This window comes from Amia ocellicauda, chromosome 9 (genome assembly GCF_036373705.1).
Source record: "Amia ocellicauda isolate fAmiCal2 chromosome 9, fAmiCal2.hap1, whole genome shotgun sequence".
Classification (NCBI taxonomy): Eukaryota; Metazoa; Chordata; class Actinopteri; order Amiiformes; family Amiidae; genus Amia; species Amia ocellicauda.
Window position 1 is genome coordinate 32066933 of NC_089858.1, and position 23891 is coordinate 32090823.

The window sequence follows — 23891 nt, forward strand, 5'->3', positions numbered from 1 at the left end:
GACATCATAATACCCAGACAACATGCCAGTTGGAAGAGGCCTAATGAAGTGGCCCATGTACTGCTGTCTGATATCCCCCCTGGTTAATGTGAGCTGCGAGAAGCTGAAGGAAAGCTTTCATTTCTTAAAAAACTGAAGATTAAATACACAAATGTATGCATTTTATAAAATCATTTTTTTAACCTCTCCACAATGAGCTATGATTTTAAATAAAAACATTGCACAATGTAAAAAAACTTGACATGGAATACATTTGCATGTGTGGGTTCTTCTGCTTTTTATTGGGCATTTTTGGTTTTAAAATGAAATCAGTGGAGCACACCTTGTTTCAGCATTTAGATTTGGTACTTTGGGCTGTGGTATGTACTGCACTTACAGGTGTTTTGCATTAATCATATGTATATTTGTGTAAAGCAAGTTGAACTGAATCTGTTACACAATTTAAGTAGAACCTTGAAACACTTCTGCGTCTTGTCAGTATAATTGACCAGGATATAATTGATTAAATGTCTTCAGTGTTTAAAAAGTAATGAAGAGCTGATGATTGTTTAATTATTCTTATACGTTGAATATAATAACCCTTGTAAAGCATGGAGATACTGGCAGTGCTCACAGTTCACTTAGAGGACCATTCATTTATGACAAAATGAGTTGCCATGAACATCAGAACTGCACAATGTCTAACCTCCTGCCACAGCTGTTGAGATTAGACCATTTTAATATTCTCTAATACCATAATGTGATTCACTGTAATGATGATTTTATATAGTGATAGACGCATTGGTATTATGGTGCGTGTGTAACATTGTATGCTAGTGATTGTTGAACCATGTAAGCTGCCTTAGAAAAGGGTGTCTGCTAAATAAGAATAATGTGCTATATATATTAATACAAATCTGTTTCAAAGATAATACCAGTTCCTACAAAAATAAAACTTTCCTCATTGCTCGTGTTTCCTAGTCAACACATGCCTTATTTGTCACCATGTTCTATTACCAAATTATACAACAAGTGATCATCAAGAGTACAACATCTTCAGCAAAGCAATGAAGAACAGAAGGGTCCTCTTTCACACAGGCCAACTATCGAGTCAAGAACATCTAGCAAAGCAGTGGGTTTATGGAGCGCTCTGGTCTTGGGCTCCACTCTCTGCAGCTTTGGTCACCTTGGGTCTCCTGGGAGCCCGGCCTGCGTTCCTGTCACCCCTCTGACTCCTGGCCAGCTCAGCACAGACACTGTTGCCACTGAGGATGAGCCCCTGCAGAGCTGCCAGGGCCTCCTCTGCACTATGAAGGTCGGTGTAATCCAGGAAGGCCCTGTGCTGTGCCCCCTGCCAGTTCAGGCGTAAGGGCAGGGCTCCCCGCTCTCTTAGCACACCTTTCAGCTCACTCACCCGCAGGCCGGCGGGAATGCCACCCATGTAAACCGTAGTGATCCGGCCCTGTCTGGGGACTTCTGACACTGAGGCCGGGACACTCCCACCGCCCCTCTCTGGCTCCCCATCCCGCTTCCCAGGCTCCCTTGCTGCAGCCTGGCTAGGGTCACCTCTAGGGAGCTCCTTCTTCAAAGCCACATCTTTCCCTGCCTCTTCTTCCATACGGCAGAGTTTTTTCAGAATGGGGATCTTCTCCAGTGTGTCCACATCACACTGGGAGAAGCAAAAAATGAGTTTTTAACTGGGGAAAAAGTCCACATCACAGCATGAGGGACTGCTCCATATCCTTGACCATACAGTGCCATTCAACCAGTGTCCATGCAGAAGTGATTTTAGTACAATTTGTGGTTAGTAGTCAGTAGTTCACACATTTTAGGAGATTGTTAAGCTCTTCACTGTAAGCTGCAGTTTAGCTGGGGGAAGCAGGATGATGGCTACTCACGCAAGGGCTCACTTATCAACAAACACTGACCAATATCTTCATCAAATCACACAAGTTCATTTTCATTGTTCTTTTTTTTAAAATATATATTAGAAAAACAAATAGCTGTGATAGCTGTATGTGGCCAGTTCCTTAAAATAATCGGATTCGAAATATCACAAAGAACTATTAATTAAACAAACAAAAAGCTGATATGGAAGAATTCCAACCTCCCTTTAAAGTTCAGCCCACAGTTGACTAGCATCAGTAAAGAGACTTTCATTGCATTTTTCTATCCCTGATAATTCCCTTCATGAAATCCACTTCATTCTTATCCATGAGGCTCTGTCTTTCTTTATTCTTGATTAAAAACTATTATCTGGACATTAAAGGAAAACTTGACAAGACTTCCTAGATACGAGCACTGACTGGAATGCCTTCGTTTGTAAGCACCATTGCCAATTCTGCACAGGATATGTAAGTCTATTGTTCCAACCTTGACCTTGTGACCCGTTTCCATTAAACATGAAAATCTGTGCGTGCCAGGTTAAAAGTGTTTGATTAGTCATGCACTTCATTCTTAGTTCTTAATGTGCCTCAAGAATTGGCAGGGCTTCTTTAAATCCCAGGCCACCAGCAGCATCATGCCATGAGGTGGGTTGAACAATTACATTCATCTAACCTCAGGAAAAAAAGCATGCAAGGAAAAAAACTCAATTTAACCTGCACATTTTTAAATTAAGGAAGGCTGCATTTACATTAATGAAACCATTACAAATCACTTTATTCAGCTGGATCACCACAGAAGCATGTATATATTACTTGATTTTCTTAGCAGACACCCTTATCCAGGGTGACTTACAATTGTTACAAGATATCACATTATTTTTTACATTTACCCATTTAGTGAAGCAACAGCACAACAGCAGTGCCCCCACCTGGGAGCAATATTTTTTGTAAAGTTGCCATTGTTATTATCATTACAAGAGAAATATCTTACACCTATATTCTTACTCGTCATATTTCCTGTCATTCAGAGTCTGAAAAGCACTTTCAGTGGCTGAAATAGCTTCAGTCTGGAATAACAATCCAGGGCTTCAGTGTCAATTACTGTGCAAGTACACATGGAAATTATACTTTGTATTTAAAAAGGGTAATTTCACTTGAGCTTCCATTTCAGAAAGAATTCAGTTTCTTTTTCTGAAGAATGAGGTAGTGCAATTTTGGAGAAGCAACCTACCTTAGTCCACAAAATCCCCTGTGGTTTTGGGCATGTGCAGTCAGTTTTAATCACTCTAGTTGGCGTGAGGATGTAATCCACTGTGAGATCGTGACTTTCAATAAGCTCCTCTGGAATATTAACAATCTGCAGGATGTATACACAGTTTGGTTAATGCACCAAGATTTGGAATGGCTTTTGGAAACATTTTATCACATATTGCTTTTACAGAATAACCATGTGAAATCAGAGCCAGTTCATGAATCTATTTAAGATTTGTATTTATAGGGGTTTGTTTATACCTGAAGCTCTGACATTACTGCTATAAAAGCTTATGTTCCACAGAAACATCTAATAAAATAGTTGCCAGTCCAAAAATGTTAAGATTAACTACATTTCTTTTTAAGATTTTGCCCGATTTTGAAACTTCACATTAATTAAAGAACTCTGGATTTTTTTGAGTGCTAACCTGACAGTCATGGACAATAGTAACAATGATTGTAGAGTCTGTCACAGCTCCCATTGCCACCATCATGGCATACTCTAGATCTGCAAAGCCTTCTCCTTTTCCTATGCGATAGCCTGGTGAGAAAGACAAGGAGCTAACAAGAGCAGAGCAGAAGCATCTGAGATGCAGAGGAGAAACCAAACCAGTCCACCTTGGGCCCATAATAGAGAGGACCAAAATGCACAGCCTACAGTGCCGTAAACATTAGTTTATACAAAATGTGTTATACAGGTTGTAAGAATACCAGCATTTAAAGTGCATCTCACCTTTCTCAGACACTGCCACGGACCCCACCACAACCAGGTCAACATGCACCGAAGCGTCCAAACCAATGGGCACACTATACTCCTTAACACCCTGCAAAAGCCAGAGTCAAAGAGAGCAAGTCATTAAAACAAAATGATATACACAGACAGAAAGGTAGGTAGAGAGAAAAAGAGTGAAGTCAGATGACAGAATATCCTTTATGTTTTCAGGCTTTATGACCATTCATAACAGGAACCAACAGTGCCCAATTAAGAGTCAATTACTTTCTGGGGGTCTTGGATAAAAGATAAACCAAAAGACCCTGTGGATTTCCAAGTATGGGACTGGCCACTCCAACAGCAATAAAATAAGGAACAGCACACTCAGCTCAGTCAATCATAGAATGCAGCAGCATTTTGAAGGATCCCTGTTTATCAGGTTCCAAAATGCAGCTCAAGTTTATTCCATGTGCTTTCCTTTCACACCATTTACTCCTCCTAGAAAAACATCCCAATAGCTATGGTTTAATGCACAGCACTACACTGGCTGACTGGTTTACTGTAGATCCAATAAAAGAGAAACTTTGCCTTCCTAAATATATATTTTTTCCAATGAAAAACAAGAAATGAGGATGGATCTGTGCGGATAATCTTGGTCATTATATTTGATGGACAAACAAGACACACAGGGGACACAGATCACCCGGGATGTGGAGCAGATACGCAGTTCCTCCTTTGTGGCTCCCTGAGGTGGGACAATCTTATTGAACAGCCCAGTCCTGAGGCGTGGGGTGGGGACCAGCAATGTTTTTCTTGCCTAAAAACAAACAAAAGGACATTCCCTTTGCATTTCTAAGAGTAACACAAATCTCCTTTCTCCAGACTAATATTTAATGACTAAACTAAAGGCATAACTACACCTACCACTATAAAGGATCAGATCACAACAAAAGGTTGATCTGATCGTCTGTTGTGATAAGTGTAGATAAGATAAGTGCCTTTTCTTTTTAACAGTTCTACTACATTCTCACTGATATTGTCCACATGTGCTGTATAATAATGCTTTGCCTGATTTCTTAAGCTTCTTTATTTTTTACTTTATTTTATCTTCAATTTAATCTATTGCAATTGTATTGTTGCATATGATTCAACCTAGATAAGAGCATAAAATCATATTTTAAATTGGTGACAGATTATACACTCATTAAGCGAAATGCACAACTGAGTGCTAATCAGAGCAAATTCTGTTATTTAACTTGATTTGAAAATGATATGCAACAGCTACCATAACTTAAATCTCGCTACACCTTTTTCCTTCTAACACTGTCTCTCAGTGGTATTTTGAAATAAAATGGCATTTTTCAAGACAGTGAATGAAACCAGAACAGAACATTTAAAACGACACTGATACTGAAAGACTAACAAACTTTAATTCTCAGTGTAAAAGAAAAGACTGCTAATGCAATTCTTAACTGCGTGTGAATGGCAAGGTTGGCAGATTTAAATCAACTCAGCTTATATTACAGATTTTCAATCAATAATAAAAAATACTTGAACCTATTTTATATACTTTGCCAATTAAATGTATAGTTTTTATTAACACATTGTATATTCATTTAACTTAATCAAATAGCTTGTTTCATATGCGGCAATCATTGATTCGTACATTCCTTTACGATTTGGTTAGAATGTCAAATTTTCAATTGCACAAAATAAAAATTAAATAGTATTTAAGTTTGTTATGTTATTTTTAATTTCAATTGTCAACCCCCTATTTTTTTCCCTCGATTTTCCACTTCCGACAAGTACCTGCAGGGCAGCCAGGCGAGCTCCCTCTAGCGGTTTGTCGGGGTCCACTTTGACCTCTTTCGCATTCTGGAACACCTCCAGGTTTGTGACGTGTTCACAAGCCGCATAGGCCCCCTGTGTCAAACAGAGAGGGGGAAATGGAGACTTACGTCCAGGGTAATAAAGCGAGCCTGCTCCTGGGGCTTGTCTGGGTTCACTTTGACAACACTAGAGGACCTGAACTCCGGTAAAGTTGCCAGCTTTCCCCCTGCTTGTGCGGCTCCCTGTCCGTGTGAAAAACAGAACCAAATCCAGCACAAAAGCGCAATCACAACACACTTCACATCACTCACAGAGACAATAACATATGTTCACTTATTTTGATTAAACCAAAGCAAATACAATACTTTCAAGTGCATGTAAGTAACGCTCGAGTATAAATATACCTACAACATCGACCATATCCCATTCCATTGCAGCATATTCATTTACAATTATATAAAACACGGAAGAAAATATTTCTGTTACCTTGAAGTTGGGTATTCTGTGGTGAACCGGTCTGGGGAAATTGGCCAGATTGTTGGCTTCAATGTAATCCCAGACTTTCTGCCGAATATCCCATTTCGTACAGCCTTGGATTAAAAAGACAGACGGACACAAGCCAAATAATGAGTATACAATGAGAAAATAGAAACAGCGAAAGGGAACACGTAGATAAGATGTTACTTTATATGTCAGTAAAAAATACACTTTTACAGATTCATTTCAAAAGTACATTTACCAGGATTTAACTTGATAGCAGGTTCCATTCCCAAAGTTTTATAGTGGCCGCCTAGGAAACTGGATGCTACTTTGTACAAATATAATACACTATAAATATGCTGGCTACGAATTACTAATAAATACAATAAAGTCTTACAAATGGACTTCTAATGATATGGTGATAACAGCGTGTGTTACAATGTTAGGCATCAATAAACACATTCATTGCACACGCTGGGAACTTTAGACAGCTGTTTTCTGACACACGTTTTATTTGGACAGACTACGGTGGCCATCGAAAGCCAAAACTCCTGGGCAACCAAAAACGCAATTCGCGATTCGTTTGTTATATCTTTACTGCGTAGTTCCATATCGCCAAGACTGCTGCTTAAAAATCACAAATAATCATTCATGGTTTTCCTATTTAACGTAGCTTTTCTAATTACTTGGTATTCTGAATACTAATAAAATAGGTCGTAATTTTGCTAAGCATGAGTGTCATTATGTACAGTTAATTTGCTGAATATTGTGTTTTACTGCACAGTCTAAGCGATGTGTTCTGTTATTCCACTCTACAATACGCAATGCTTACAATGTGGCGAGGCTGGAATTGCATTCTAGCGTCTTATTCGCATATTTTCTAATTCGCATCATACATTTGAAGAATATGAAAAAGATGAACTGCTTTAGCTAGTGGGGGGTACAACAGTACTGCAAGGATTTCAAGTATTGCAAGGATTTAATGCAAAAGTTGAATGGCATGCAATGTAAGGGGTTAAGTAATACCAGGCCACTTAGTTAGCTTCATATTCAGCAAGGGGGTTATATTTTCTACAAACTGCAACTGTAGAGCTTGGGCCCAATATGGATTTCCTTGATTAAACAGGGGTAGACTTGTGCCAACTTCTTAAAAGGCGAAGGAAGCAACTGAAAAATACAAGGATTGCCTGAATTTCCAGTCAAGAGGGAGAAGAGTGCATTGACATACACTCACCTAAAGGATTATTAGGAACACCATACTAATACTGTGTTTGACCCCCTTTCGCCTTCAGAACTGCCTTAATTCTACGTGGCATTGATTCAACAAGGTGCTGAAAGCATTCTTTAGAAATGTTGGCCCATATTGATAGGATAGCATCTTGCAGTTGATGGAGATTTGTGGGATGCACATCCAGGGCACGAAGCTCCCGTTCCACCACATCCCAAAGATGCTCTATTGGGTTGAGATCTGGTGACTGTGGGGGCCAGTTTAGTACAGTGAACTCATTGTCATGTTCAAGAAACCAATTTGAAATTATTCGACCTTTGTGACATGGTGCATTATCCTGCTGGAAGTAGCCATCAGAGGATGGGTACATGGTGGTCATAAAGGGGTGGACATGGTCAGAAACAATGCTCAGGTAGGCCGTGGCAATTGGCACTAAGGGGCCTAAAGTGTGCCAAGAAAACATCCCCCACACAATTACACCACCACCACCAGCCTGCACAGTGGTAACAAGGCATGATGGATCCATGTTCTCATTCTGTTTACGCCAAATTCTGACTCTACCATCTGAATGTCTCAACAGAAATCGAGACTCATCAGACCAGGCAACATTTTTCCAGTCTTCAACTGTCCAATTTTGGTGAGCGTGTGCAAATTGTAGCCTCTTTTTCCTATTTGTAGTGGAGATGAGTGGTACCCGGTGGGGTCTTCTGCTGTTGTAGCCCATCCGCCTCAAGGTTGTACGTGTTGTGGCTTCACAAATGCTTTGCTGCATACCTCGGTTGTAACGAGTGGTTATTTCAGTCAAAGTTGCTCTTCTATCAGCTTGAATCAGTCGGCCCATTCTCCTCTGACCTCTAGCATCAACAAGGCATTTTCGCCCACAGGACTGCCGCATACTGGATATTTTTCCCTTTTCACACCATTCTTTGTAAACCCTAGAAATGGTTGTGCGTGAAAATCCCAGTAACTGAGCAGATTGTGAAATACTCAGACCGGCCCGTCTGGCACCAACAACCATGCCACGCTCAAAATTGCTTAAATCACCTTTCTTTCCCATTCAGACATTCAGTTTGGAGTTCAGGAGATTGTCTTGACCAGGACCACACCCCTAAATGCATTGAAGCAACTGCCATGTGATTGGTTGGTTAGATAATTGCATTAATGAGAAATTGAACAGGTGTTCCTAATAATCCTTTAGGTGAGTGTATACTGTAAGGGCAAACATGGGTCCAGATTAAATCAAAACTTTGACCCACACATATTGAAATAGGGACCATCTGACCTAGCGTCAAGATTGTTTACCTTTATTTAAAGAAAGTTCTTTTTTTTGATATTCAGATGTTGTTGTTTTTTGCTGTGGTATTGAAGAGGTATCTACTATTGTGAAACTGAACTGGTATCGTGTCAAAGTTCAAACTTCTAGTATCTTGACAGTCCCAATCCACAGAGCTTCTGACGTTCAGGGGCGAGTAAACTTTGACTACAGTAATTCCATATCACAAACGTCAAACTGTTTGCAAAGAGGTTAAAGACACGCTGAAGTTGGAAGTAATAATAATAGTAAGCTCAGACTCAGAGTGGTGTAGCCCTAAGCCAAAGCCTGATGGCAGCATTAGATTCTGTGTTGATTTCAGAGAACTCAATGCAGTTTCTATGTTCAATACCTAATCCATGCCCAGTGGATTAATTGCTGGATCGGCTCCTTTCTGCTCACTTCTTTTCAACACTGGACTTTTAAAAATAATTCACCATTTACTCAACTACTTTTGAACTTTTATTTAGTATTGTTTCATTAACACACTTCAATCTAGTATAGGCAGGCTAGGCTTTTCTGTACGGAAACTAACTGGCTTGCTTAGCGTAGGATATTTCAGAAATTCAGAACAGTTCCGACTACAACAATGAAGAACATCTCAGAAGAAGCATGATTTCAGTGGAGAGAGAAATCTTTGGGCAGTTAACCCTGTAATTAGCCCTATTGAAAAAAACAACAACATCACAATAAGAAAGAGTTTTCAGTGTTTAGGCAAAGTTGGAATTTAATGAAGCATAATTATATAAAAGGCAAAATTACAGGACCACTGAAGAGCTCAGGAGAATAATTTATATATATGTATATATTTATATTAAAAGTACAGTCTGAACAGATGTGTCTTGATAAATTACCAGAAAGTTGTCAGGGACTCTGCTGTCCTGACCTCAGTGGGAAGCTACCATTAATCAGCCACCTTGAGCAGATATCTCCAACTCTAGTCAATCTGATAGTATAGAGCACCACATTATAATATATAAAAACTTGGAAACATTTAATTCTGATCAATTTAGCTGGTGTTTTGATAAAAGCAGTGATTTACAAATAATTGGAAACAAAGACATAGATAACATTTAGCTCCCAAGGAAACCTAAAATACATGTAAAAGCAAATGTATGCATTTTTGAAATAAACAGAACTAATGTTAGAGCTCAGCATGCTCATACAAATTCATCCCTGCCTCTATTTTTTTAGGGAAAACTTCAGTCCAAAATCTCAATCGGTGCTTTTTCAGTGTGCTGTTAAGGGTCAAGTTTAGATTGAACTGCATATACTCTTCAGTCGAGGTATATGTGGGCCAGTCAAGCAGACCATCACCATTGGGGTTTCTGCAGAAACAAACAGTAATCACAATAACAAAGAAGTAAATAAGAAGCTCTTCAATTTGATGCAATTAAAACAAATAATGTTCACTCATTGGAGAAAAGATGCTTGAATAGAGCAGTATATGTCCTTAAATAATCAATTACCATGCCTTTGTGTATTATCAAAATAACTGCAGGCTTATCAATGGAGTTTAATTCCAGGTTAATTAAATTTCATTTGTATGAAAGCACAAGTTTCTTCTTTTTCTGAGACAGGGAAAACAAATCTATGAATATGAGAAAATCATGTTCATCAGTGTCTTCAGTATGACAGTGTTTTTACAGAAAAGTTCTAAAGTCTTAATAATGTCTATAAGAGCTCCCTCAAATTTACCCTTGTGCTAAATTGTAATATTCTGGAGGCATTGATTTAGAGATGGTATCCCTAACCCTGTCCCTGGAAAAACCCAGTCCTGCAGTTTTAAAAGTCACCCAGACACCTGTTCCATTATATTTGTAAACTTTGTATATGAAACTAACTAGATTGGGGCTAGGACCAAGGCTGAAGACCACCAGTTTAAAATTCAGCTCTTACCCATTCTTAGCAAAGTTTGTCCAGTATTTTATCATGGTCCTGCTCAGCTCTCTCTCCTCCGCAGTGCTCTTATCTGGAACCATCACAAATGTTGATTTTGACATTTGTCTTTCAGTGCAATTTAAATGGGAGAATGCACGATTCCTAAATGTATGGTTTAATGAGTCTTTACATGTTGCTAGAATTAACGTATACCACTTTCCCTACGAGTCATAGTATTGTGCTTCACCGTCTCTCCTTGATAGAAATTATAATTTCTGTAAAAATATGGAATTATTATTTTCTCCCTTCCAACAACAGAGAAGATTAATGCAGTGAAAAATAGTTATTTGTGTGCATGTTACACTCAATTTCCACATTATAATCATTACAAAAAATATATATATATATATCTGCATATAGAAAACACTGACAAAAAAACCCCTGAAAACAAGAAAAGTAGGCATTGTCTCTACCAATTCTCAAATTGGATTCAAGTCCAGGCTTTGACTGGGCCACTCTAAGATTTTTTGCAGACTGAAGCAGGTTTTTTTCAAGGCTCCATCCATTCTGCCCTCTACCCTGACAAGCTTCCCAGTCCCTGCTGATGCAAAGCATCCCCATAGCATGATGCTGCTACTGCTTGTTTCACAGTAGGGATGGTGTTACCTGGGTGAGGTGCTTTTTTGTATTTTGGCCAAATAGGTCAATTTCTATTTCAACTGACCACAGAATCTTTTGACACATCTTTAACCTGAGCTATTGTTGACACATAAAGTTTCTCCCATCTCAGACATGGACTCCTGTAGGTCTTACAGAGTTGTCATTGACCTCTTGGTGGTTTCACTGACCAGTGCCATTCTTATTTAATAATCCTAACAGATTATATAGACTCAGCAACCGTATGTGGAACTGTATGTGATTTTGGATGACAAAGCGCCAGATCTTTTCCCCTCACCAGCACACGTTTTCTCCACTTTTGAGAGACCGGGAAAGGAGAAAGCAATAAGAAAGGTAAAAATCATGTTACGGTTTTCAAAATGGTCAGGGACATGAAAATGACGAATGTGATTGATACACATCTTGGGGAAACAGAATATAGAACAGAAGTAAATCATGTCAGTTATAAATTATGTAAAAAGTGCTACATATTTTACACAAAGACACATAAAATCATAATTTTAGGAATTGTGCATGTTCCCCTTTAAATTAATGTTAGGAGAAGATGGTACATTTCTATTAGTTAAAATCTAGTATTCAGAAAATTTACATATATAAACTACAGGACTGACTTCTCTGTAGTCCAAGAATTAATAGCTTACAATAGACTTCTATTAAAAACATAATTAATAATTGTTCGTGTTTATTATTCAGAGAATGATATGTCTGGTCACATACATTTCAATTAAGTAGTACATTCCATACGATTATATATATAATAAAATTAATAGAGCTTATACTTAATATTTGTATGTCTTCAGTCCAGAAGGGGGCACCAAACACAAAGCCAACCTCATCGAAATGATCAGCTTTCACAAACTCAGGTCTGCTCTCCCTGTAGACACTGGGACGGTGCTGGAACTCGTAGAAGTAAACTGGGAACCCAGCATCTGAACCAGAAGAAGCATAACGTCGCAATAAAAACGCAGGAATACAGTTTCATCACTGAGCAACTGAAAACATGATTCGAGAAGCTTATGTCAGTTCTCAAGCCAGATTACAATATGGTCAGTCGACAAAAAAATCCCCAGTACTGCGCAAATAGAAAAGCGCTACACTGACTGCACTACATCAGTCTAGAGATGTCTGCTACGTTTTAAAGAGAAGACTGCTTAAGCTTTTTTCTTTTACAAACAAGTACACGTTTGTTTTAAGGTGTAGTATTCATAATAAAAACAGTAGTTATTTTAGTTAATGTGAGAAACGTAAAACTTCTTACTCAGAATACTTGGATTTATTGGGAATGTAACTCCTTTTGTTTATGTATAATAAATCAGAGTGGTTAGTGTATCAGTAGGCATTACCATAAACAATGGTAATTTAAATAAAACAGCATATTTAGCCATTAAGCACTTTTTCAACTGAAAAATAAGCTTTTCCAGGGTACTTACCACTGTGATATCTTGTCGTTTTGATAGCTGGAAACCCCAGAAGCATATCGCTCAATAGCTCCACAAATGTCTGCCTGATTTCGATAGGGTCCTCCATGTCCCCAAAATACTCATCATTAATGATTTCCAATGCAAATGTAGGTAGATCCTGCAGACAACTCATAACATTAAACCACTTAATAGAATGTGAAACAATTAAGTAATGTGATAATGAGGAAATTAAACAGAGTTTTAAGGGTTGGAAAACACACTTGACTTAGACCATTTGTTCGCTAACTTGTTTCAAAGTGATATTCCCTTCTGACAATTTTTCATTTTCTTCAATAAATGGCTGCAGTCATACACACTCACCGCTTTCTTTAAAATGGATGACAATATCATTGACGTGGTCTCTCGGGTCATTCCACTGTCCCATCTGGGAGGGAACATAAACTGGAGCAACAACCAAAAGACAAAACACAAAACTACGACCCATTCACAAATATGTTTGACAATTTACTGTGCGGCTACAATGTTGATAATCAGAAGTCTGTTAAACATCAAGGAAATTGGAAAAACATTAAAATGTAATTAATGTAAATATTATACTAAAGTCACTGATTTAAATACAAAATGTGTGTTATAATTTTAGTGATTTACATTGTTTTCATGCATCAGATGTGTGCATACAGTTCATTTGCATTCAAATTAACAGACATATGTTAGACAGTCGTGCAATCAAACTGTGGTACATACATGAGGCAGCATCCAGCCAAATTCATGGTTGTTCATTCCTATTATATATGGAACATTATTGAAAGCCATTTCCTGCAGAAGCTCCTCTGGGTTTTTGGGAATAAACTCTCCATCCAAGCTAGGCATCAGCAGCAGTTCCCCCTAGTAAAACACCAATGGTGAGAAAGACAGAACATTTCAAGACATCAAACAAATGATAATTGCCCAATTTGGAATTGCCAACTATTCATCTACTTGGTTTACCAATACACCCCTGACTTTCATAGTAATACCGTGAAGATGTAGACAGTTTACATATGTACAGTACTCTCAGACACACACTGAGGCCATCATGCTGTCTGTGCTCCGAACACATAAGCCCTGTGCAGCAGGGACTCTGTATTCCGACACTGTTTTGTTGGGGCAGGAGACCACTTGTGGCTCCACCAAAACGGGTGGCAAAAAGACCATGGAAAAACACTAGTCCAGTTTCTTGGGCTCCCTGGAATTGGCAGAAGGCTTCACTGCTGCGTGTGGGGTGGGGGCAGATACTGGATGTCTCTAGGTTGCCTGTACATCCGCCAAGATGTCCGGGAGTAGGGGGACGACAATCTGTCGGAGTTAACACCACATTGCAGCTGTTCTTAACATGGAGAAAACATGGATGGAGCGGTGGCTTTGGCAGAAAATGGGAGAACACATGCATTTTCAATTGTAGCCCTCACAATTGTTTTTAAAAAAGGGATGGCTTAGCAGGGGGCACCGACCAGTGTGGGCGCTGAATCAGCACTCCAGGCCCCGAGGCAGCACATCAGACTGTTGTGGCTAGCAGGAGGTTATCTGCACCGCTCCACACACAGAAACCAGCTGAAACAGCAACGCACCAGTTATCTCCACTTGTTGTAACGTGCAGGGTCCTTTCTGGGTGTCTGCACGAGAGTGCACTATGTGAGGAGCACTGAACCACCACGTTGCAGCACAGTATTTTACAGCATGGGCCTGTACTCACTCAAATGGGCAGCGTAATTTTCCCTTGCAAGAGCAAGTGTTCTCAGTCCTAGAACCCTAGAAGGAGAGCATATCTAACTATAGTCTCAGCCATGGCCTATAGTAAATGTAATGCTGTCAGAGATGTCTCAATTGTGGCTCAAGGCTTAAAACTCCTTCTTTAACCCGTCTCCTCCCCTTCATCTACACTGACTGAAGTGGACTTAACAGGTTACATCAATAAGGCATCATAGCTGTCACCTGGATTCACCTCGTCAGTCTATTGCATGGAAAGAGCAGGTGCTCCTAATGTTTTGTACACTAATAATTATTATTAAAAGCGAACGAGAACTAGCTATACAGAGCACCGTGGTATAAGTAATATTTGTTACTATACGGAAAATACGAAATATTAAGGGCTGCTTGATTGACACATACAAAAAACCAAAAGGCAGCTTTGTTAGACAAATGCGTTTGGGAGGTCCCATGGTAACTGTGAAGGCCCCCTCCCCCTTTGGGAGGTGTTCTCAACTTGAAAGATAACCAGGGTTGGATTTGCAACCTAACGAAATCCCTGCTGTACTGCAAACCTAGGGAAAGCCTGGTAGACTGGAGGGCCAGATTCCTGCAATTATTTGATGTCTCTTTCCATTATCCAGGTGAACTGACATCTCAAAATAAGTTAAATTAAGTAATTAAGAACTGGATTGTTATGAAGACCAAAAGACAGTAAGGCCTGGAGTTGCCCTACTTGCACAAACATATAATGTCTGAAACTAACCATAGTAGCAGAGGCTGCCACAATCTCCTCACTGGTTTTGTTTCTGAAGCAATCCAATAAGGCAGCAGAATCGTCAGTAAAGCAGCCTGCAGAGCGAGCAATGACCTGCAGAGAGGAGCAACACCAGAGCAGCACCACAGACAACAATGGGATGGAGAAATAACAAAAAGCAATACTACATTAATATATAGTTTATGGAACAGATTAATAAGCTATCAAAATGCTACACTAAAACTATTTGTGAGTTTGTCTAGTATACACTACCGGTCAAAAGTTTTAGAACACCCCCATTTTTCCAGTTTCTATTGAAATTTAAGCAGTTCAAGTGCAGTGAATAACCTGAAATGGTACAAAGGTAAGCGGTAAACTGCCAGAGGTTAAAAAAAAAGTTTAGGTTACCAAAAACTGAAAAATAATGTATATTTCAGAGTTATATACTGTGTTACTACACACTCTACTACACCCATTATTTGGCAGTGTTACGCACAAGTCCTGTGCATAGAAGTTACACTGTATTGCTACTATGCGCACATAGTTTGAAACATTATTCTCTTGGCTACCAGCGTGTTTCATTCTCAAACACATCCGATTTACAGTTTCCGTGTCGCCCTCCGTCATTCAGAGCCCGGGGGTATGTTAGATTTTGTATTCCTACTCAGACCAAGTATCCCCCCACCCCCCCATTTCAGAATTCTGAGGGAGGTGGGGGCGGCGTAAATGTGTGCGGGGTATAAAAACCTAATTTTTCACATCATTAGAAAGCTGAGAGTCTCAGCTTTCATGGGATATCATCACACTTGTCAAACAACACAATAATGAAGAGTACACATGGGATTAAAGAGAAGCACATGGATTTGGTGCCCTTTTAAGGGTAACGGGGGGGTTGTCAGCTTAAGGGGTTACATTTTGTTAACCAAAACGATTCCATTAATTGTTTATTTGTTCTGTTTAAATTTCAGAATACATTGAGACACTAAATGTAAATTTCAATACAAACTGGGAAAATTGAGGTGTATATTGTTAACTGAACCCATGAAAACAGGAAAGAAACAGGAATTAAAAAGCTGTAAATGTTTCAGTAAACAATAGTAGCTGTAAGTACAGGTGATGCTGCGGAACATTTTTGCAAGTACAGGTGAAACAATGTTAGGTGCACTGAAGACAATTATGAACTGTGTTTTGTAGCCAACTCGTCAATGATAAAACATTTTTTTAAATAAGCTAATTAATGTAAAATGTCTGGAATTTGCATTGCTATGAAGATTAGAAGGGGTGGGTAGAGAGGTAGAATATGTAGAGAGGGAATATGTTTATATTGGATAAATCGTAGAATTGTGTAAAGCCGTATATGTTTCTGACTAATCCCGTCTATTTGTGATCATTATATTGGACTGACAATGTGGAATTTAAACACAAAATGGCACTCATTAATTAATTGGACCATAAAAAACTGAAATTATAAGGCATAAAAATAAGACATTCAAATCTAAAATGAAATGGGTGCAAACTATGATAAAAGCAATGAGACCTGAGCTGCTGGCTTGGGGTTTCTCAGCCAAAACATAGGGAACAGACCCACTCCACTCTGACAGATCGCTCTATGGAAGAGACCAGAGGATTTGGGGGACAACATCTGAAACAGATAGCAGGGCCTCAGTTGAGTCATATTGTGCACACTTCAGCCAGCATTATCGCCTACAAGAGAATTAAGTTTCTAGAGTAAACAAGTTGAATAAATAAACAAAAACAATATTTAGAAGAAGAAGAATCTCCATTTCAGAGAAGGCATTCCTTGACAAAAACAGGCTAACCAAAACAGAGCAAATTCTAACTAGTAATATGTGATGAATACACCATCTCCAACATAACACAGCAGAGCTTTACCTCAATGGTCTTCATATGCTCAATATTAGAAACAGCTGGGCATTGTAAAGTCTTCAAGACATGAAGACACATAAAAAAGTATTGTGTCTGTGTCCACTGTATTCTGTGTATTTATACATACGTGAAAAAAGACGCTCATGCCGCCAGCAGACTCCCCGAAGATAGTAACTGCCTCTGGGTCACCCCCAAAGCTGGCAATGTTCTCCTGGATCCACTGCAGAGCAAACACCTGGTCCAACATGCCCACATTCTCTGCAGTGATGCCGCTTCCAGTGCTACATACACAGACAGGCACAGACAGACAAGACATGGGGTAATCCTAATGTGACTGATGTTACATGGAGGCAAAGCTTCTGTCTTTATATAAAGACTAATCATTAAAAGGGAAGTTGAAACACACCGAAAACAGTCAACGCAGAAGACAAGCGAACCACTGAACATACATGGAAAATAAGGGTAAGAGCACATCTTTACAATTTAATTAAGGTTTTATGTATGAAGCTTAAAATAGTTCAAATATAAATCTTTCAGAAACTTATTTACAACAAAGAAAGGGAAAAGTCAATTGTCATTAGTGTTTCTATATTTTAAAACAAAAATGTAAAGAAAACCAACTTTTGTTTTTTTAGTATAATAACCTCTACAGTAACCTCTATTTTTACCTTCCTTGAGTCAGTGAACCAGAGCAGGGCATACGGATTACATTCCGACTAGACTGAGGAATGCATGATAACGCACAGTATTTTAAGACAAAGCCAGTTGCATCCAAAATTAAGGTAAATAGAGAAATGCTGCAAGGCTACCTTAAAAATCCCAGAATGCCCAGACGGTACTGAATGGCTACAACCACCACGCTCCCCAGGGCAGCCAGAGAGGAGCCATCATAGCATGAAGCCCCTCCCAGCAAATAGCCCCCTCCGTGGATCCACACCATAACCTAGTCCAACAAAACAACATTACAAAAGTACTGACTAACATGGCAAATTGCATTTTTTTTTGTGCATTTACTGTATCACGTATTGTGAAAGGTTTACATTTTGTGACAAATGTAAATTACCCTGAGTAAGGGTGTCTGTTATATATATTAAACATGTTTTAAATATTTAACAGACCACAATTTATTAGGATTTACACCCCTCATATTATAAATCGTTATAGTAAATCAAGAAGAGATGTTGACAACTTGTAGTCTGCACTGACAGGGTATTCTTGCTATACTTCTTTGCACATGAGTAACTGTATCACAAAACTTCTTATACAATGCCTTGCGAAAGTATTCACCCCCCTTGGCGTTTTTCCTATTTTGTTGTATTACAACCTGTAATTTAAATGGATTTTTATTTGGATTTTATGTAATGGACATACACAAAATAGTCCAAATTGGTGAAGTGAAATGAAAAAAACAACTTGTTTTAAAAAATTCTAAAAAATAAAAAACGGAAAAGTGGTGTGTGCATATGTATTCACACCTTTTGCTATGAAGCCCCTAAATAAGATCTGGTGCAACCAATTACCTTCAGAAGTCACATCATTAAATAAAGTCCACCTGTGTGCAATCTAAGTGTCACATGATCTGTCACATGATCTCCGTATATATACACCTGTTCTGAAAGGCCCCAGAGTCAACAACACCACTGAGCAAGGGGCACCACCAAGCAAGCGGCACAATGAAGACCAAGGAGCTCTCCAAACAGGTCAGGGACAAAGTTGTGGAGAAGTACAGATCAGGGTTAGGTTATAAAAAAATATCCGAAACTTTGAACATCCCACAGAGCACCATTAAATCCATTTAAAAAAAATTAAAAGAATATGGCACCACAGCAAACCTGCCAAGAGAGGGCTGCCCACCAAACCTCATGGACCAGGCATGGAGGGCATTAATCAGAGAGGCAACAAAGAGACCAAAGATAACCCTGAAGGAGCTGCAAAGCTCCATAGCGGAGATCGGAGTATCTGTCCATAGGACAACTTTAAGCCGCACACTCCACAGAGCTGGGCTTTATAGAAGAGTGGCCAGAAAAAAGCCATTGCTTAAAGGAAAAAAATAAGCAAACATTTGCTGTTCACCAAAAGCCATGTGGGAGACTCCTCAAACATATGAAGAAGGTATTCTGGTCAGATGAGACTAAAATTGAGCTTTTTGGCCATCAAGGAAAATGCTATGTCTGGCGCAAACCCAACACCTCTCATCACCCTGAGAACACCATCCCCACAGTGAACAGTGGTGGCAGCATCGTGCTGTGGGAATGTTTTTCATCGGCAGGGACTGGGAAACTGGTCAGAATTTAAGAAATGATGGATGGCACTAGATACAGGGAAATTCTTTTGCATCTTCAAAGTGGTAGGCATGTTGTGCAAATCAAATGATACAACCCCCCAAAAATCCATTTTAACTCCAGGTTGTAAGGCAACAAAATAGGAAAAATGTCAAGGGGGGTGAATACTTTCGCAAGGCACTGTACATAGTCCTATAGATAGTACAATACATATCCTTCCAGCACTAATTGTGCTTCAGACATTTCAATTTTACACAGTTGAGTCACTACAAACATCTACTTGAATCTCCAAGAAATTAAAGGAATTTTCTGAAGAAACTGGGAATGTATAGTATTTGGAAAAACATTACCACCCATGAATGATCCAATTCTTTATTTATTTTGACACGAATCGCACTTTACTTTCCAATTCCAATCAAATACTATAACCCCGCTTATTCACCGGTAGTCTCGCTGAGTCTCCCGGCTTCACTGGGCTGTAGATGTTGAGGTACAGGCAGTCTTCAGAGCTCTTGAGAGGAGGGAACTTTCCCCCATATAAATCGGAAAGCTTCTTTGCATGGTCCAGATCCTGTAGGCACCTTGACAGGGAATTGACTTGTAAGAGCAGTGACTTAGTTGCTCAGCTCTGCAAACCATATATTTATTAAATGTAAAATTCTACTTGGAAATATTTCAAGTTGCATCTGTCTCCTTGCATTGATCAAGCCCAAAATCTCAGTTTGAAAAACAAGCAGAGAATGCTGGGGACTCGCAGACCAGGCATTAGAATTGCTGTTCTAGACAAAGGGCCAGATTAAATCAAAACATTGACCCACCCACTAATAGAAAACTACAAAACTGTACTCAGTTGTGGCTTCATTTTTAGTAAGATGCCACTTTCTTCTAATCATAAATATAACCACTACTATGTACAGATTTGTAGTTTTCTATTAGCGGGTTTTGATTTAATCCTGAAGTTTTGATTTAATCCTGCCCAAAGTGTGCAAACTGTGTGGAGCACCTTGTGCAAAATAATCTTAAAAGACAACAACAGTAAAAGCCCTTAAAACACCGTTATTTATATCTAACTGATAAAGTAACTAGACCAGGGTTCGGCAACCTGCGGCTCTTCAAGACTTAACATGCAGCTCCCGAAAGTGATCACATTGTTTTGCCAGCATACATTTTGTTGTCTTTTCACTTAGAACCATAAGCAGATGTCTAAAACTTGTTCAGGCATGGTTTAACACTAGAAGCGCCGACATTTCAAATTAGGCTACCGAGTACAAGCACCAAAATGGACCAATAAATGTTAATTGAAAACATAACTGTCATCTCATGCATAAATCACCTGAAAACTCTAAATCCCAACGTATGTTACACATTAATATAATACTATTCATACGTATACAGTAAATAACATACTAAGTTATAAATAAAATGTTACTAGTAAAAAACAGCCTATTTTATTCTTATGCAATCACATTATTAGACCAACCGTGTTTGTTTTACAGACAGTTATTCTCTATTGTCATATACTTGTCTTGTATATCTATAGGCATAATAGTATGACAGCTGGTGTCCTTTGGACAATACAATACTGTACCGTCCTTGTGATAGTGTCTTTGGCTATGATCCCTAACATCAAGCTTACAACCCAATGATAGAACATTTTGAAATATACTGATATAATGAAACGAATGTCCTTTTAACCATCAGTAAATTGTTGCTTGATATTAAGATCTGTGCATCTGTCTGGTTTTTTAATTTAAATAATGTTTTTGTCATTCAAATGGGTACTGTGGGTTAGACCAGTTTTGACCAGAATTGCTAAATTAGCCCTTGCCAATCCCTGAACTAGACTTATTGAAACAAACCCCCCCCAAAACACTGCAGCCTTCTGTGAATTTCAGACCCCTGATCTAATGAAACCTACAAAACTGTGATACTCCAGGAGCATAAATAAAGGGATAATTACAGGGGGGGGTACATTGTGGCATCTCTCAGTCCCGTCCAGGCTTTTGGTGGCTGTGGAGGAGCAAACCTCAGCTGGTTCAGGGGTGGCTCTGCGAAGGGAATCCCCAGGTAAGCGGAGACCGTACGTGTTGTTTCTTTAACTCGGACATTCTTTCCCATCAGCTGGCCATATTTTGTAACAAGGACGGGGGGGCTGTCTTCGGTTCCTGGTAAACATATAAGACAATGACGATGCTTAACCATCCAAAAGGGAAAAAGTAAAGTGTAAAAAAAACAAAATAGCTTGTCCTCAAAACTCTGTCTACCAAAATGTTATTGAGCAATCCGCTGCACATTATAGGACATAGTGAAGTAACATACGGTTTAAGGTTTTAAAGGATCTGCATTTAAAATGGGAACAACTAAATATATCACATTTAATACATCCATTTTCACTGCTTCATCCAGTACAGGGTCAAATTGAACCAGAGTAATTCAGAGGACACATGGCACAAGGCAGGGTCTGAACGGGATGCCAGTCACACACAGACACACACACAGCAACCAGCAGTGCGTCTTTGGGATATGGGAGGCAAGCAAAGCACCCAGCAAAAACACACAAGGTATGGGGAGAAAAATGTAAACCCCACAGGCAGACACTGAAGGCTGGAATCAAACCTGGGTCCCAGGAGCTGTAGGGCAGTAATAACTCTGGAAATATTTATCTGAATATGGTACAGAACATGAACAGTATGGATGCATTATAGCTAGCAGTACAGTTGCTGCATATCCAAAGCTATGTACATAATAATTTTCATTTTTAGCTGCCAATAGGGGGAGACACTTGTATTGTTTAGTTTTTATACTGTTATGTGTGATGACTTTTCATAATAAAAACATGTGATCACAAAAATAATAATAATAATAATAATAATAATAATAATAATAATAATAATTTCCTACATTGTTAGCTAAAATATCAGACCTAATTCTGAACCCTTCTTAACATTTACAATCAAACACGCATGGTGTAGTTTTGGTAGAAACTATGTACTATAAACAGAAAGTTGTGCTTACCTGTCACAATGTGGATATTACAGCACATTAACACTAGACACGCTTGTAGTAAGACTATTTCTTTCTGGCTTTTTTCAGTCATTGCCATGTTGGGTTTTGTAGAGAACTGCATAATATCCAAATAAAAAAGTTACATTTACATTGATTACGCACCTAGTGGATTAAATTGAGTGCAGTTATTACTTTTTGAGAGTCTTCATCAATTGAGGATTAAATTAGTTATATAAAATGTTGTCTCTTGATATTCTCTAGCATAATGAGGGGTGCTGACACCACTGCGTTTCCAAAGATTATTGTGAAGTAGACATTACTTTAAACCCTAAAAAATGATTCAGTTGTTTCAATAAAAAATAAAATAAAAAAATAACCTGGTTGCTTTAAAATCTCGAGTTAAAACAACTTGAAATGTAAGTTAATGATGTGGTATTGTCATTGTCTGTATTTAACAAAAAGTAATTGTTTAAACAAATTTAGTTCATTTTACTCAAGCATGTATGTTCTGTCAACTTCATTCAACTAATATCAACTTTGTTTTTGTTGTTGTAATAATTGAAATTAAGTTGTACTAAGTAAAATTACTAAAACGAGACTATATGGTTTGTGCAAATAACTGATTGGGCTCTTGATAACAAGTTCACCTAGTTAACACACTGTTTACATTAGATGAGATAACACAATTCATGTTTGCATTAAGTTATTCTGAGAATAACAATCAATCAAATATATTTGAATGTACAACACAAAATCATGCCACATAAAAAAATATAATGTATTGTAAGTTACTAACATGTTACCTGCCTACATAAACGTACAAGCGAAAATGACATGAAATAAGTAACTCGTACACATTGCCAAGCCATACAACTCTGCATTAGCTCAGTCAGCTGAACGGCTAACAGTTAGTTCTACTATACGTTTTACAACTTATAATAAAATCAAACCCGTTGTTAAGGTGTACTTGTATATTATAATTATGCAGAAACAGTAAATTCTGCAAAATACTCACCTTCAAGAAGTACTGTCAGAAACCTGGTTGCGTTCGTGTTGCGCAGATTCCCGCAGATCTGCGCTGTTCCACCAATGGGATCGGTGGAAATCTGCAGATCTGCGCTGCGAGAACGCGACCCCTGCCTTACTTCCAGGCGGAGATAAAATGGCGTCTCCATTGGCCGCGTTCGTGTAGCGCAGATTTCCGCAGTTCTGCGCAGATCTGCACAATTCCGCCGATCCCATTGGTGCAGCCGCGCACATCTGCACTGCGTGAGCGCGACTGCAGTGAGGACAAACACCACGAGCAAGCGCGTGATCGTGCGCGGACGTATCTGAGCATGCGCGAGTGTACTTGATAAATATGTGAAGATAACGTAAACCGTCTTTATTTTTTTGTATTTTTGTTTTTAAGTTGGACATTTACCATTAGTTTACACACTTACATTTTATATTAATATAAGTTGACATAATTCAATTTAAATTTAGATTAGTGCAGCTATTAATGAACAGCAAATATATTTATAACAATTAGACATTAGAATAAAATAATTTGAGCCATTTCTACGACAATCACTTA

General features: G+C 38.7%; 2 protein-coding genes across 5 annotated transcripts; both read right to left on the minus strand.

Moving 5' to 3' along the window:
* Window positions 1-252: 252 nt before the first annotated feature.
* Window positions 253-6651, minus strand: mthfsd (methenyltetrahydrofolate synthetase domain containing). Of its 3 annotated transcripts, XM_066714091.1 has the most exons (9): window positions 6398-6651; window positions 6145-6248; window positions 5787-5900; window positions 5638-5751; window positions 4532-4645; window positions 3850-3940; window positions 3545-3657; window positions 3097-3222; window positions 253-1648 (listed from the first exon to the last, which is right to left on the minus strand). In XM_066714091.1, exons 1-9 carry the CDS (start codon window positions 6423-6425, stop codon window positions 1118-1120), a joined length of 1335 nt encoding a protein of 444 aa, XP_066570188.1. In that variant the 5' UTR covers window positions 6426-6651; the 3' UTR covers window positions 253-1117. The 3 variants fall into 3 exon arrangements, with proteins under 3 accessions (XP_066570188.1, XP_066570186.1, XP_066570187.1); XM_066714089.1 differs by lacking the exon at window positions 5787-5900; XM_066714090.1 differs by lacking the exon at window positions 5638-5751.
* Window positions 6652-9127: 2476 nt separating this feature from the next.
* On the minus strand, window positions 9128-23414 carry LOC136759197 (fatty acyl-CoA hydrolase precursor, medium chain). Of its 2 annotated transcripts, XM_066714093.1 has the most exons (14): window positions 23331-23393; window positions 22325-22430; window positions 21270-21474; window positions 19752-19890; window positions 17837-17970; window positions 17155-17308; window positions 16678-16782; window positions 15150-15254; window positions 13403-13543; window positions 13019-13099; window positions 12668-12815; window positions 12017-12166; window positions 10578-10650; window positions 9128-10006 (listed from the first exon to the last, which is right to left on the minus strand). In XM_066714093.1, exons 2-14 carry the CDS (start codon window positions 22410-22412, stop codon window positions 9823-9825), a joined length of 1707 nt encoding a protein of 568 aa, XP_066570190.1. In that variant the 5' UTR covers window positions 22413-22430; window positions 23331-23393; the 3' UTR covers window positions 9128-9822. The 2 variants fall into 2 exon arrangements, with proteins under 2 accessions (XP_066570190.1, XP_066570191.1); XM_066714094.1 differs by lacking the exon at window positions 22325-22430 and having other exon boundaries at window positions 23331-23414.
* Between the last annotated feature and the right edge of the window lie 477 nt (window positions 23415-23891).